Source organism: Lissotriton vulgaris, chromosome 9, assembly GCF_964263255.1.
Source record: "Lissotriton vulgaris chromosome 9, aLisVul1.2, whole genome shotgun sequence".
Taxonomy (NCBI): Eukaryota; Metazoa; Chordata; class Amphibia; order Caudata; family Salamandridae; genus Lissotriton; species Lissotriton vulgaris.
The window spans coordinates 238018565-238033645 of record NC_141697.1 but is presented as its reverse complement, the minus strand read 5'-3'; the positions used below and the strand labels follow the sequence as shown (position 1 = coordinate 238033645).

Here is a 15081-nt window from a genome sequence, read left to right as displayed (position 1 = left end):
AAATAAATTAGGTGCTACGTATATGTTCAATAGGGTAAGACTGTACAAGGAGCACTGAGGAACCTCACAGGTAACAGCTCAGTATGGTGAATGGAGGAAAGTCAAACTGCCTTCCTACTATCTGGCAAATTTCTATGCTCTGGTTTCTTCCTCTGGGTTTGCACCTACCCCCTACATTGCAGGTTATGAATGCTTGCCTACCACTTTCTTCAAAAGACAGGGGAACCACTTCCCTTTGGAAACAGGGGTTGGAAAAGGAAAGCCTAGTTTAAAGGCTTTGGCAGCAGAAAGAAAAGCTGTGTTGATGCATTGTCAGGGATCTGAAAGGCATACATTATTTGGCATAAACTCGGTGTAGGCCTAGCTGACTGAGACCTGAATGGAAGACAATTCCATGTGAAAGGCTGTCCAGAAACCACAGGGTCCTGCAGCCCAGAGGACGATGGCCAAATCTGCATCTTGAGAAATGTCAGTTTGTGCCCGAGATACTGAACAATTGCACCTGATGGCGAGCCCACATCACCAACTCAACCTGTTATTTGGACACCTGACCCACTGGCTATTAGTGAGCACAATTGACCTAATGATGCACAGGATGGTAGCCGGAGGAAGACCCTATCTTGATTTTGTAGGAGCCAGTATCACCCATTCCTGTTTCCAAAAGGAGCTGTAAGAGTTTCCCCCTTTCACCTTACATATATGGGTGTTTATTGTTGGATGAGACTGGTCAGGTTGAGTCCTGTAACATCGGGATCAAAGCCCTGTGATGTATGATATCCTAACTATTATTATTGGAATCACCATTTGTACCCTAATCCTAGAAATGGGAGTTTGACTTCGTCCTGCGTCTGCCATTGAGCCCAATGGGATTGACTGGCCCCGTGGTTTCCCATTCAACAGTGAACTCATTGTTGTAACCAGTTGTTACCCAAAGACAAGTGAAACCCATTGGGTGCAAGCTATAAGGTGGTATCACTCTGTCTCCTCACTGATAGCCTGAGCTTTGCCTGTGATCCCATGTTACTCTTATAGGCACTTGGATCACAAATTGTAATGCGACTTTGCTCAATTCAATTTTTCAAACAGTTGCAGCCTGATTTTGTGGTTTGCATTCCCATATCACTTTTTGTGTAGCGGTCGGACGAGTTAAGGGTAAACATATTTTGGCATTGAAGATAAACTGTAGAAGTTCATGACTGGATTATGATGGATACATATGAAAGTAGTTCTCAGGGGTTACTCGAGAACAAAAGAAATTAACTTTTATGTGCAAATAATGCAAATAGTGTTTTCCATCTACGTTTGGCTTTTGTTACTATAATTTTTCCAAACACTAAAATAATATTTGGGACCATAATGTCCCCAAAACGTGCATTTTCTTATTTAGGCAACTTTTCTAATATTTATTACAGACCTCTTCAGTTGATTTCATTTTGTGAATAACTACATGGTATTGTTTGTGAATTCCAAATCTATTGTCCCCAACTTGAGTCTCTCATGACAACTCCCCTATAATGTACAACACTTGAATTACTACTATGTTAAAGGGAGGGAGTAAGGACTAGCCCACTCAGTGCACTAGCACAATGTGGCACAGCTTGTGTCCACCCCTTCCCCCTATAATGGCAGTGCATACCCTAGTGAACCTAAAAGTCAACACATAGTTTAAGTAACCATAGCAAATGGAGTGGAGATCCAAATCCTGTTTCAATAAGTTGAAAGAGGCTCCCCAAAACTGATGTACAAATGTCTGTGTGCACTCTAGGTAACAGTGATTATCTGAACTGGCAGGCACCTCTTCTGATCTTGGACTTTCTGGGTTTTGGGCACTCGGAGGCCAAGTACGTCTGGCAATGAGGCATCTGCCCTAAACAGGGTTGGTCCCAATCACTCTGTGCACAACCTTAGAACACCTATTCTCTACATTTTGGAAATCATTTCTGGGTAAGAGCAATTCAGGAAGAGGTAAGACTAGGTCTTCCAGTGTTCCTCAAACAAGCAGGGTTGCTTCTAGTTATCTGGAGTCAAAGGCTTCCTCTCGCTTCTTACTGGCTAGTTCTGAAGTGCCATAAGCCTTCATGGCAAGATTTTGTAAAAGAAGGGCATTATATATATGTTAGGTTATCTAAGTACAATCTATAAAAAGTTCCCTTGGTCTAAAAACCTACTTTTTTTTCTACAGGCTGACGCAGTTCCTGTTTTAAGAGTTTGTCCAGTGCTACTTTGATTATACGAGAACTTTTTTCAAATAAAAGTCCTGCTTGGCTTGAGGCATCTATGGGAAACTCTTCTGCTATCCAGTTTCACTTACCACAAACCAGTTCAGCTGAGCCTACTTTAAAGGCATTTAAGCTTCTGCTGGCCCTTCCACGTGATGCTACACAGAGTAGAGGAGGTAGAGTCTGGAATTAAACCCTTCCCGAAACAATGATGGCACGGGTATTCACTAGTACATTAGAAGACAGCAAGCGTTGTCACCCCAGCCTTTCTTACTGGGCATTGTGAGTATTTCCTATCAAATACAAGGATTCTAACAGTGTATGTGAAGTTTTGCTAAGTGGCCTGAACAGATGGGCAGTCATTAGGTCAAACGTGTGAATGCCTAAACATTATTTTAAACTGGTCCAGTTATACAACATTCAATTTCTCATAAGCACTACAATAACAAGTTGACTAATGACTTACAGAAAATATTTGAACTTTTCACGCCAATATGATATTCTATTTTATTGTATTTTATCCTTATGAAACAGGAGTACTGCAGCACAACTGTTAGGGATTGAGAAAGCGCTCTGGAATGCATGACATATATTATGAAGTGTGGAACAAATATCATGCTTAATTTCTAACTGACCCAAATGGAACAGGCAGGGTGGTGTTGCCTTACAATACGGTACTCATATCCTACTATGTTCCAGTGGAAGTGTGAGGGCCTGAGAAGCAGTCAAATCAATGTTACAATAGTAGAGACTGCATTTAATAAAAGGTGTCCAGTTTTACCACCAAATATGTGTTTGGGAGTGTTTCAACAGGTCTCTTTCAACACAAGATGTCAAGAACCCAGAAGTTCGAAACAAAGAATTATAGTGAAATATACACTAAGCAGATCAATTTCTTACACTTCTCGCTCTATTTCTCTTCTGTCTGTTCAACGTTCCCCCATTTTGAGCTTTTTCTTATTATTTTTGCATCTCTTTCCTTACATCTTCTATTTGAATACTGCTACATTCTTATCATGTCATCCTAAAAATCATCACACGAGGGAGAGTTTATTGTAGAATTTAAGGGAGTTACTAAGGCCACAGAAGCTCACCATGTTATGTTATATTGATCTATGTAGTGCTCTAATCACTCGAAGGGCTATCCAGGCGTTTGGATCGGTATGTAGGTTTGTGGTCCTTAAGGTGTTTATATGAAGAATCAGGTCTTCAGCATCTTGAGGAATTCAGGAAGTCAGGAGGAGGCACTGATGTGTTGAGGAAGGTTGTTTCATGTCTTGGGTGCTATGTGGGAGAATAAGGGGCCTCCAGGTTTGCTTTTGCGGATGCAGGAATGTGGATTAGTGAGAGTGAGGCAGAGCATAGGTGTCTGCTGGGTTGGTGAAAGTGTAAGTGGATGTTCAGGTATTCTGGTTGTGTGTTTTGTAGGGATTTTTATGTGTGGATGAGAAGTTTGAATGGGCTCGACTTGTACCATGACCTGTGGATTTAAAAGAATATGTGATGTGAGAGATAAAGTTGCGCAACTACATTTCTCTCAAATTCAAAGCATTACTTTTACAACTGCTTTAACAGAACACCTGTGTGGATAGAAATCAACAACGTAGATGTGCTTTTGATGAGTTTTAGCTCTTGAGCTATTGAAAGGGAGTTAAACCCAACTTAAAAATACGCAGTATGCTCCTGGAGCTCACAATGCAAATACTTTTCTCTAATGTTCTACATAATTCAAGATAGAAGGTTTTTATAAATCAATGAAAATGTATGTTCGGCAAAAAATACACTGAAGAGGTGATAATTGATTCATGCATTTATTTTAAAGTATACATTGCAACTCTATCCATTTTAACAATGTCACATCTTAATATCGAGATGGAACTTGATTGTACAGTTTTAAGGATGTTTAATTGAAGAGATGCATGTGGAATGCCTACGTGGTACAACATGCAATAATGGATTACGGCTTTTATATTCTGGATTCCTCATCACGTTCTCTTCCTAGAAACTGGCTGAGTTACTTTCCCTGCTTTTGTCCCATGTCTTTCCCTTGGCACCTTCCTTCATGTCCCTGTCCTCGGCCCTCTTCAAGACTCTTTCCTTCTTTTCCATGTTCTTGACCCTTTCCCTTGTCCTCTGCTTGGCCCTTTCCTAGTTTGTCTCCATAGCCTTGCCGCTGGTCTTGTCGCAGGCCACCCCCAAGATGTCTATCTTCAGCTTTTCCCTGAGCATATCCTTGGTCTTTTCCCTGGTCTTTTCCATGTCCATATCCCTCGTCTTTTCCCTGGTTGTATCTTTCACCTTTTCCTTGACCGGGTCCCTGTTCTACTCCATAGCATGTTTCTTCAACCCCTTGTTTCCCATGTTCCTGGGCATGACCTTGTCCTGCTCCATAATCTTTTTCCTTGCCAGGAGTGATTCCTTGCCCTTGTTGTTGGCCATGACCCTTCTCTTGTCCTTTGTCTTGTTCTTGGTCTTGATTTCGTCCGGAGAGGTCTGTTTGAACTCTGCAGGTTCCTTCACTTTCTTTTCTCTAGTGAGAAGAGATAGAAAATATTATGGAAAGATGGTCAGTTTATGGTTAACAAACTTCTGTTAAGTGTAAAGCACAGTCATTTAACAAATAGAAGCATCCACAATACACATGCACAATGCACACAGTCCTCATGTTTATTGGGTGATCAGTGAAGCAATGACATGCATGATAAAAAACCTTCAAAGAACAAGCATACATGTCTCTTTTAAACCACCACAATTTCTGTATATTTCAGCAGTTCCAGTGAAGGATTCTCAGAGCCTTATTCAAAATGATATTTTCCCACTGTGAGGCTCTGTCTCCTGTGGCAAAAATTCCATTTGTAAAGTCTCTTGGTATGATCCGGCATCCTCATATGGCATCTTGTGATGGCACAGTAATGCAACCACTCCTACTTATCGTAATGCAATATTGGCCCTTGATTTGGGAACGGTAACAGCATGTAAAAGAATGCAAGTTTCATACAAATACACGTAGCGTATGAGCACGTAAATGACATGAAAAATGTTTTCCATTTTTTAAAATTTTGGATTATCATGAACAGTTTAGACCATTTTTAGTACAGCAACTATTTTCAAAGATTTGTATCACCAAACATTTTGCCATTGATTACGCAATTGATGTCATCGTCAATGAGATCAGAAGTCACATATGGCAATATAGATCTCGGCAGATCATCAATTAATGCTGTGTCCTCAATTCTGCTCTGGTTTTACTCACAAGGGTGCAGGAGGGAGAAGCCATATTTTGTCATTCGTTCTAACAACACAATAAATAATAAAAATTAACTGGAAATGGTTACATCTACTTTATGTTATTTCCTAATTTTCATTCATTCAGAAGCTAAGCATAATAGAGTTTCCTGTTTATGCATTTTCATTGGAAGAATATTATGAATGTTACTTAAAAGTACTAAAAAGGCAAAGTGTGACAGATATTAAACCCCCCCCCCCTAAAAACATTGTTTAGGACTTTATTGTTAACATTGGCATAAACATGTAATATTTGATAATTCACTAAGATTTCCAGGAGTACATATGTGAGGCATGGCTGTCTGAGGTTGAACCCAGAACCACCAGAGTGACTACAAGGGCTAGTTGGCTGGCCTCCTGACCAGAGCGTTGGTTGTCCCAGGTGCAGGACTTCCATCGCAGCCCACAGCCTCATCAAAAGCACCACTGCATGACACTTCTTTAAGACAGTCCTTCAAATTGCAAGTTCTTTTTCAACAGCTCCTTCAGAACCAGCCAGTGCATAATGTATTACCAACGCAGGACTTTGCATCACAGGCCACAAGGGCCTCCAGCACACCATAATGTGTAAATGTACCACATTTCATGGAAAATGTGACTGGACGTTTGGCTGCTTTGCATGAGTTCAAAGTCTATGGAAAAATGCGTTGGTGTCCAAACACTTGTTGGGACCCCCTTTTACACCCTTTTATCTTTGCTTTTCCATGACCAGTCACCTCAAGACCTTCCATCGTCCTTCAATGTAGAAAACACAATAGTTTTTTGGAGTCAATTGGACACATATTTATGAATATTGAAAAATCTAAGGAAATCCCATTTCTGGTAACCTTAACCATAACGACAGAGTGGCTACTATTACACTGTATATATATATAATTAAAAAAAATCTTGGGACTGTACAGACACCTCACCAACATCTAGTTTAGGAGACAGAAAAGCAGCTTGCAGCCCTCCTGCTGTCTATGCCAAGGCAAAGGAGAGGTGTGGTGCAGCAGCCAGGGCAGCTGACTATGGAGCGCAGGGCTCACGGTTCGATCCCAGGTGGCAGCTCAGCACTATGTGACTCTGGGCAATAGCTCACTTTATCTCCCCGATGGCCTCCAGCACCTTGAGATCCTATGGGGTAAGTTGTTCATGCTTTACAAATACCGGATTTAAGGCAGGCTCTGCAGCACTTCACCATTTGATTGGGTGTGTCTGTGCTTCTTGGAACATCCTCATCCCCTCTGGGGCTAAGCTATATAATTCTTCTAAGCAGCAGAGTGAGAATTGCAAATATACAGGTGGCAACTAGTAAAGCAAAATGTGAGAGGCAATTTTGGATATACAATATTGCGTAGATGTTTATTGCTATTGTTTATATTGATCTGTTTGTACATATTTGTATGGTTGGCATCTCTTGTATGTAAGGTTGGCATCTCTGCCATCTACTCCTCCTCTCATATCCAGTGGACTTCCCTGGCATATTTTGCCCATTCATTGCACAAGATAGGCATCCCTGACATCTGGTGGCCGCCTTATCAACTGGTGGTCTAACTTTGCATCTGGTGAGTGTTTTGGCATGAAGAGGACATCCCTAATAACTAGTGGCCACCAGTGGCTTATATTGAGTACCAGTGGCATCTGGCTGATATTTCTTATATCAAGCGGGTACTCTTATTCTCTGATGGCATCCTTGACTTTAATTGGACATTCTTGACATTCTTAAGTCACCGTTTACATGTAATAGCTGCTTGTAGCCTCCAAATATCACATCTCTACTAATGGCATCTGGTGGGTATTTTTAGCATTGGGTGTGTGTTAGACCATGCGTCATTGGCATGGTTTTCCCTAATTGTTACCTTATGACTTTTTGTTTTAGTTGACTTCGTTTTTTCTGGCATTAGGATCCTGTGCACTTTACCACTGATGACCAGTGCTAAAGTGCTTGAACTCTTTCCCTAAACATGGTTACATCGGCTTATCAACAATTGGCATCTCAAAGTTACTGGGAAGTGCCTAGTAAAGTGCACTACATTTACCTAGGGCCTGTAAATTAAATGCTACTAGTGAGTCTGCAGCACTAGTTGTGCCACCCACTTAATTAGCCCTTTAAACATGTCTCAGGCCTACCACTGCAGAGCCTGTATGTCCAGTTTCAAAATGCCATGTGCACCTGGAAAGTTAAACCTCTTGCCAGGCCCAAACCTTCCATTTTAATACTTATACGTCACCACTACGGTTAGCTCTAGGCAGCCCAATGGCAGGGTGTAGTGTATTTAAAAAGTAGGACATGTACTTTTGAGTTTTACATGTCCTGGTAGTGAAACACCCTTAAAATCCTTTTTCACCGCTGCAAGGCCTATCTCTCACATAGGATAACATTGGGATTTGCTATTCCATTGTATAAGTCTAATCTCCAATTCAGGAAGAAATAATTCTCCTAAGTTTCACAATCACAATTTAAAATCACAACTTATGGTGAAGCAGGATTTTAATTAGCAATTCTGAAAATGACACTTTTAGAATGTTACCATGTTTTTTTGCTTTATCCATTTGATGCCTGCTGCCTGTCTATGATCACATGTATGGGGTGGGTGACAGCTGGGCTTTGTGTATTCCACATAGACAGCCACACACAATGGTAGCTTAAGTTTGACTTGATGGGCTATCCCAGCAGGGGGGAGTAAGGAGCTGGACCCAGACTCATTTATACCGGAAAAGGCTATGTCCTGTCCCCACAGAAAGGGCTGCACACCTCTCTGTAGTGAGTCTGGAGCCAGGGCAGAGAGGCAGGGCATATGTGCACTTCAAGGCATCTCTTTGAAGTTTACCAACTTCAGAGGCACCACTGGGTTTAGGAAACTGGACCTCAGACACTACCACTTCTGTATACATCTGGATATGTGGAAACTCTGCCATGAAGAAAGACTGCTGTGCTGCCGAAAGGAATTCCACACTGCTAGACTGCTACTCTGAAGGAGATGGGGACTTGCTGTGCTGGCCTGCTGCCCCTTACGTCGGAAGGAAGAACTGATACTGGAACCATCTTCAACCAAGGACCCCAGAGTAACTCAAAGGGCTAGTCTGCTGACCTCCAGATCTGAGAGTCAGGCACATCGCAGGCTCCCCACAGCCCCTGGACCTGTCTTCAATGAGCTCCTTACTCCCAAGAGGTGCCTCCAGGTCCTGAGCCCTTGGTGTGGCTCTCGATTCCTTTGAATCAAGCTTTTGAGATCCTCACAACAGTAAGCGGGCCTGTTCGCATTGGAACCATGCCTCTCGCACAAAAAATCAGTGCGAGCTGCTGCAAGTTAATGTCTTCGCACAGCAAGCATTGTCCGTGGCCCTGGATCACTACGGCGAGGCTCCAGCGGACCCTTCCGTGATACCTGGCTGGCTCTTGGATTTCCAATGACCATTGCCAGCAAAGCTCTCCTTGCTCCCAGCAAGCTTCTTTCCCACCAATGGCACTCTTGGCACAAAACTTGAGAAGGTAAACCTTCAGTGGGAGTGATCTGTGACTGTATCGTACCCGCGCTCCATCGCAGTTGGCCTGAGCTTTTGGATTTGACCCGATCCAGCCCAACCAGATATCCCCAGTTGGGTCTGTATGCTTTTTAACACTATTTTACAGTTAATTATTTAAAAATTCATAACTCCAGTTCCACCTGTTGTATTTTTTTTGTTTTTCTAACCTGGTATGGAATGCTTTTGTGTGATGTTTTAACAGTTTTACTGTTCGAAGTGTTGCACAAATACTTTACACATTGCTCTAAAGTTACGCCTGACTGATCTGTGCCGAGCTACCAGAGGGAGAGCACAGGTTCATTTAGGGACTGCTTGTCCCTTTCCCTCAGTGAGGTTGTGATTACTGTTTGACCAGGGATTGTACCCCAGCCAACTAGGAACCCAATTTCTAACAATTGACAGCCTTGACATCCATCCGGCAGTGACACCTAAAATACTCGAGTTATTCACATTTCATAAATATCCCTGGTACGTGGCACTGTTGCTGGCTCCTGGAGGATATGCTTGTCATTTTGTGGCTATCCCTTGCTGTGGAAACTATGCCTGGCTTCTGATGGACAACCATATGAGAAGGAAAATCCTGCCTTGTAGTGGGCATACCTGGCATAGAACAGAGATCTCTAATATATAGTAGGCCCTTCTGGTACCCACACCTTAAATCTATTGGACATCCCTGGTGACATCTTGTGGTAATACCTAACATCAAATGGGCATATGACGGGCATCCTTTGCTTCTTGAGGGGCATCCCTGGCATGTAGTGGCCCACCCGGCATGATCTGGTAACCCATGGGCAGAAGCGGCTGGATCTGTCTATTTGAAGCAGTGTTAAATGTGAATATTTGATGAGAAAAATAAGCTGATATGTTGACATTGCAGACCAAACTAATTAATGTACATACAATGAAGAGCTGGTGTTTGTTGACAATGGGGATATTATAAAAGAATGTCAAGCTTTTTATTGGGTAGAAAAAGCGATAGATGGGGTAACATATATGAGAAATTGTACTTGAAGGCCAGAGTATGCTCAGACAATAGTGGCTATTTGATGAATAATAAGGTACTTTACTAAAAATTACAAGTTGATTTTGGAATATGAAATGCATTATTTGGAGAAAATTGTTATCTGATGAAGGAGATTGTATTTATTTACTGAACAAATAAAACCTGGTATTTAAGGGCAAAATATCTGTATTGTAAGAAATAAACTGAAATGAGTGCATTTGTACAATTCTACAATACATGTAATGCTTATATTTGAGAGATTATTCAAGCTGAGCTAAGTGCACAGGCACAGCAACACAACTGAATTTGACTTTCCATGACATTGTGGAGAGCTCTGTGGGTGTTATCAAGAGGACTGAATGCTTGGAAGTCAACTGCTTTATATGCCGGCTGCCCGCAGGCCAAGTCTCACCAGTCTTCAATAGATGTGTAAGGGAGAACTTTGGTATCAGGGACACAGAGATTCAACAGAATTAACAACCTCCCAATTGAAAAGAGAGGTAACTTCACTTGTGTTTAGGTCAGATTGAAGCAATGCTTATCTGAATATATGAATGTTGTATTTGTTTTATGGACTTTTGATCAATATGACCAATGTAAATGGTAATTTACAGATTTAATAAAAATAGGTTGACATTTACATATGAAGACATAGCAAACAAATTATCAAGAAAGACTTGATGGATTTGGTTTGGATAGCTTTTACAGTATTGAACATTGCAAGCACTTTACATAATTATATTTACCAGAAACCACAGTGGCAAACACTTTTGTAAACATTTTATAGAATCTTTTCTGAAATTTACATACATTGACTACTAAAAGATGCTAAGAGATTAATGGATATTTTTCTGATACAAATTCAAAGGATGACTTTATAATTCCTCCCCCCCAAGGAAATTACCTAGGCAAGGCATGTTATGTAATGAATTTACTTTTTTAAAGTAAAGAGAGCTCCAACTGATATTATTTTATTTTATTTTATTATTTTAGGCGTTTTATATAGCGCTGGCACAACCCAGGGCTACCAGAGCGCTTTACATCAAAACATAGGCAAAAGAGTCCAATTTAGTATCAAGAGATGAGGGCTTTCATTAGGTCAGAGTGCAGGACTTTGGTTGAGAAGAAGAGGTCACATATCATCACTACGGATATATGAGGCGTAAACCTGCAATGGTGTGACCAAGGGGACATATCCGCATTCCCAAATTAAAAACAAACAAAAGCCTAGTAGATTAAAGATTCTCAGCTGCTTCTCCCAAATCTGTGTTAATATTCTTTAATCTAAATGAATAAGATTTCAGAAGGGAATTGTAAAATCCATGGTCACTGATCAGTGGAGAAAAAATTGAGTCTTTCTTCTGGGAGTGGTGATCTTCCAGTGTTCCATTAGGGTGACCACCCCACTTCAGGTCATTACAGACACTGAGGCCTAGTCACAAACTGCATTTTATAGTATGTGTGGTAGCAATACAGTGGTACTGCGCGTGTGCTACAAAAAGCTATTAACTTACATACGCTTCCTAGGATACTAGACTTGCGCTTCTACCTCTCTGATCTTTGCTCAGTGGCAGAGATATCTGAATACATAAGCATATGATTTAGAAATGAATGTGGGAGTGACAAGCAGGAGTGGCTGTAACATGGGGAATATTTGCTCCTCAATGGAGCGATTTAGGCAGATAGATGCTAATACAAACACACCCACAATAGTGTGAGACAATTACCGTTCACAAACTTCACTTCTAAACTTACTAAACCACAAAAGGCCACAAAACAGATTAAATGTATGGAAGCCCACCCTTGGAGTAAGTGTGGTACCCCAAATGACCAATCACTGCTACTGCAACACACCCCTATGAAACTAATGGGGGCTGTGACTTAAAATAACAATCCATGGAAAATGATGTAAAATAAATGATTTTGACATTTGAATTAAAAATATTTAGTGTTAAAAAATATACAAAATAGACAATTGAATATTTTTTTTTAAATATACCTTATTTAAAAAACGTTCAATATTATTTGTAAGCTTTTATTAAAATTAAAAAATAATTTACATTCGTTAAAAATATTTTTTAATGAATTTCTTAAATATTAATAAAAATATTAAAGCTACTTAAGGTAGGATTTATTATTTTGGTTATCTTTAGAAAGTAAATAATGTACTTACAATATTTAATAAAAGTTTCTTTTGATGAGCTATGTCTTGTAACTTTGTATTTTTTTTCGTTATAAATAATTGTTATAATTATTTTACATTTATAGTTTGCATTAACATTGTATTTGATCTTTTTTTAATTAATATACTCTAATTATTTTAGCTATCTTTCCTTAGGGATATCTTCGCACAGGTGGCAGAGAGCTCCATTTATGTAGGAGAATTTACTAATAGGCACTTTACTCTTGTAAAATCAGCATTAGATGGCTCCACTCCCTGATTTCAGACGGATGGAGACGCTCAAGTATACACTTAAGTGAAAGTCTGCAGTCGGAAGTTGTGTCAATAGCTACTCTTCTTTTGATTTATTTTGCACACTGTATGAGGAAGGTAAATGGCACCCTTTGAATCTGTAGGAGTTTTCATGATAGAAAACTAACATCTGCCAACAAATTTGCACCATCTTAAAAGTATAGAGTACAATGTCTTACCTGCTTCTGCTTTTGTACTGCAAATCAAAAAGACAATGATGGATTGAATTAATAATTGAATAGATGTATTTTAACAAAATGCCATTTGTGCAACATGTTTGCAAAATGCAGGGTTTCTTCTACTAATGGACAGTGTGACCTCTGCTCGGACATGATAGAAAAGTGTTTCTAAAGAAATATTCATTTTTGTTATTGAAGAAAGGATTTTTTTATCAAGGAAAAGAAATATACTTTGGGAGTATGGATTCATCAAAGTGTGGAAAGTAAAAAAAACATAGAGTGTACTTAATAGCTTTGTTTTTACTCCTGGCATAAATATATGACTTTGTGAAAGTTGGCTTCTTTACTTGTCCTTGTCCACTGGCGCTGCCTGTGGAACACACACACCTCCTCCCCTAGTTATCAACAACTGCAGAAGCATTTTCAGAAGTGGCAGAACATACTATTTTGTAAGTGACCTCTCCACATGCAAAACTGCTGCAACCTGGCCTTTGTTAATCGGGATTGAATTTTCCCTACAATTTTCCATTATTCTATGAATAAAAGTGACTTTCTATTGAAATTGTTTTTGTTATCAGGTCATATACATTGCTCACCATTGCTAATGAGGCGCATGAGTCTGGGAGAATCATTTGTTTTGACCAAGGACATCAAACATAAAGCTTGATCCATGTCAGATTTGTGAGCTGCTACCCACCGACTGCCTATATATGTTAATTATATTTTATGCGAATGTTTCTTATATGTTTAGCCTGTAATTCTGATTCTGGATGCCAAACACTGCTGGTTTACACCTTCATATGATTCGGCAACCTTTGGAAAACCAAAAAGAAGATTACAAGAGACTGTAGTAGAGGGAATGATGGTTGTGCTTTGTAAACACCCTTAAGTAAATACATCTGTGAGACACAGCTGGATTACGAAAATGATGTGCAATCGGAATGTATAATGTGTAAATATTTTATTTCACCCTATGCGCCAGAAGAAATATGCGTTAGAGCCAATTACCTAATTTTTTAGTTGCTGACTTGATACTGTCTCATATATGCAGTTTTATTTAATAATTTTAATTTTGTAGATTCAGTTTGAGTTTATGTTGTGAGCGACAAGGACAAACATCTTTCCCTCTGTCCACTATGGAAGTTAAAACACATTCTGGAGTTATTTCTAAATCAAGACGTTTAGAAATGCTCGATTCATGACAATATATGAACTGTTCACCGACACCTATATTGTAAAGCACTCTTCATTCTATGAAACTTATCAACAAGTGATTAATAGCAAATGTATATTTCAAGTAAATTGCTAGTTTTTGAGCTTTTTGAAAAAATAAAATGCCAATTGATTTTTTTTATTATCACTAACCCTACTGGCTAGAAAGAGTCTCACCAGTGGGGCCAACCCACTTCCCTGTCAATGTGTGGACTATTTCAACAACTTTGACACTTATGACATCAAAATGGGTCAAATTGATTGTATTGAACTCCTATTGGCCTTTTGCTCAGTTTGGCTCGAAGATCAATGATCGAATCTTTGATTGTGCTGCAATTTTGATTAATCTGCCTGTAAGCCTGCAACGATTCAAGAGTAAAATTAAAGTCCAGACAACTTGCTTCACATGAAGAACAGAAAATTGAGCTTGTGTATTCAAGCGCTCATATGATGAAGGGGCTCACCAGTATAAATGAACATTCATGTTGTTACTGCTTGAGCACAGTTCCACCTAACCCTTCATTACTACCCTGTTTCTATGATTGTATTGCAGAATAATAACATTTATTTACATTATTGCTGTATTACCATAGTACAATGGTTATTAATTCAGTTTGAGATTATTTTGAACACTTTGTTATATTTTTAATGTATCTATTTTGCATTGGTTTATTGTGGTGTGTCACTGATTTGGGCTGATGTGATTTATTTAAATTGCCAATAAACCTTTAACAACTTCAAAGAAAATAAAGGTTGAGATTGTCATGACAAGCAGAAATTAAGAGCAACAAGCACTTACAGTGGTCCATGACTTTCAAGGTTGTGGTTCGATGTCACCAAAGAAAAAACAAGGGTCTGTGAAGGAAAAAAAGTCCATCAGAGAAAACAAAACAATGAACAGGAAACCTACTCTTTGAACTGTAGCGATCTATTAATCAGCAATAACATAACCCTGATGCAGCACAAGGGCTGTGGGCTTATTTGTATCCTAATTCCTGACAGGAGCTGTGAACATACACTCATACTGCCGCAAATAATTATGCATCTGGTAAGAATTAAATGATGCCAACCTAGTTGCCTTTGTTTGTTTTTACAGCCGAAAACACAATAGTGGAATGTCTCTTTCCTGTTTAATGCTTAAGTAGCATGTATTTACTAAGTGTATTTATTGATATTTGCAAAAAAATGCAGAGACATTTC

At 39.6% G+C, this 15081-nt stretch overlaps 1 protein-coding gene across 2 annotated transcripts; it reads right to left on the bottom strand.

The window, feature by feature from the left end:
- Window positions 1-4019: 4019 nt before the first annotated feature.
- On the bottom strand, window positions 4020-14739 carry LOC147689893 (uncharacterized). 2 transcript variants are annotated; one of them, XM_086937394.1, is made up of 3 exons: window positions 14681-14731; window positions 12670-12686; window positions 4020-4749 (listed from the first exon to the last, which is right to left on the bottom strand). In XM_086937394.1, the coding sequence occupies exons 1-3, from the start codon at window positions 14688-14690 to the stop codon at window positions 4234-4236; spliced, it is 543 nt and encodes a 180-aa protein (XP_086793520.1). In that variant the 5' UTR covers window positions 14691-14731; the 3' UTR covers window positions 4020-4233. The 2 variants fall into 2 exon arrangements, 1 of the variants encoding a protein (XP_086793520.1); XR_015299904.1 differs by lacking the exon at window positions 12670-12686 and having other exon boundaries at window positions 4619-4749; window positions 14681-14739.
- Between the last annotated feature and the right edge of the window lie 342 nt (window positions 14740-15081).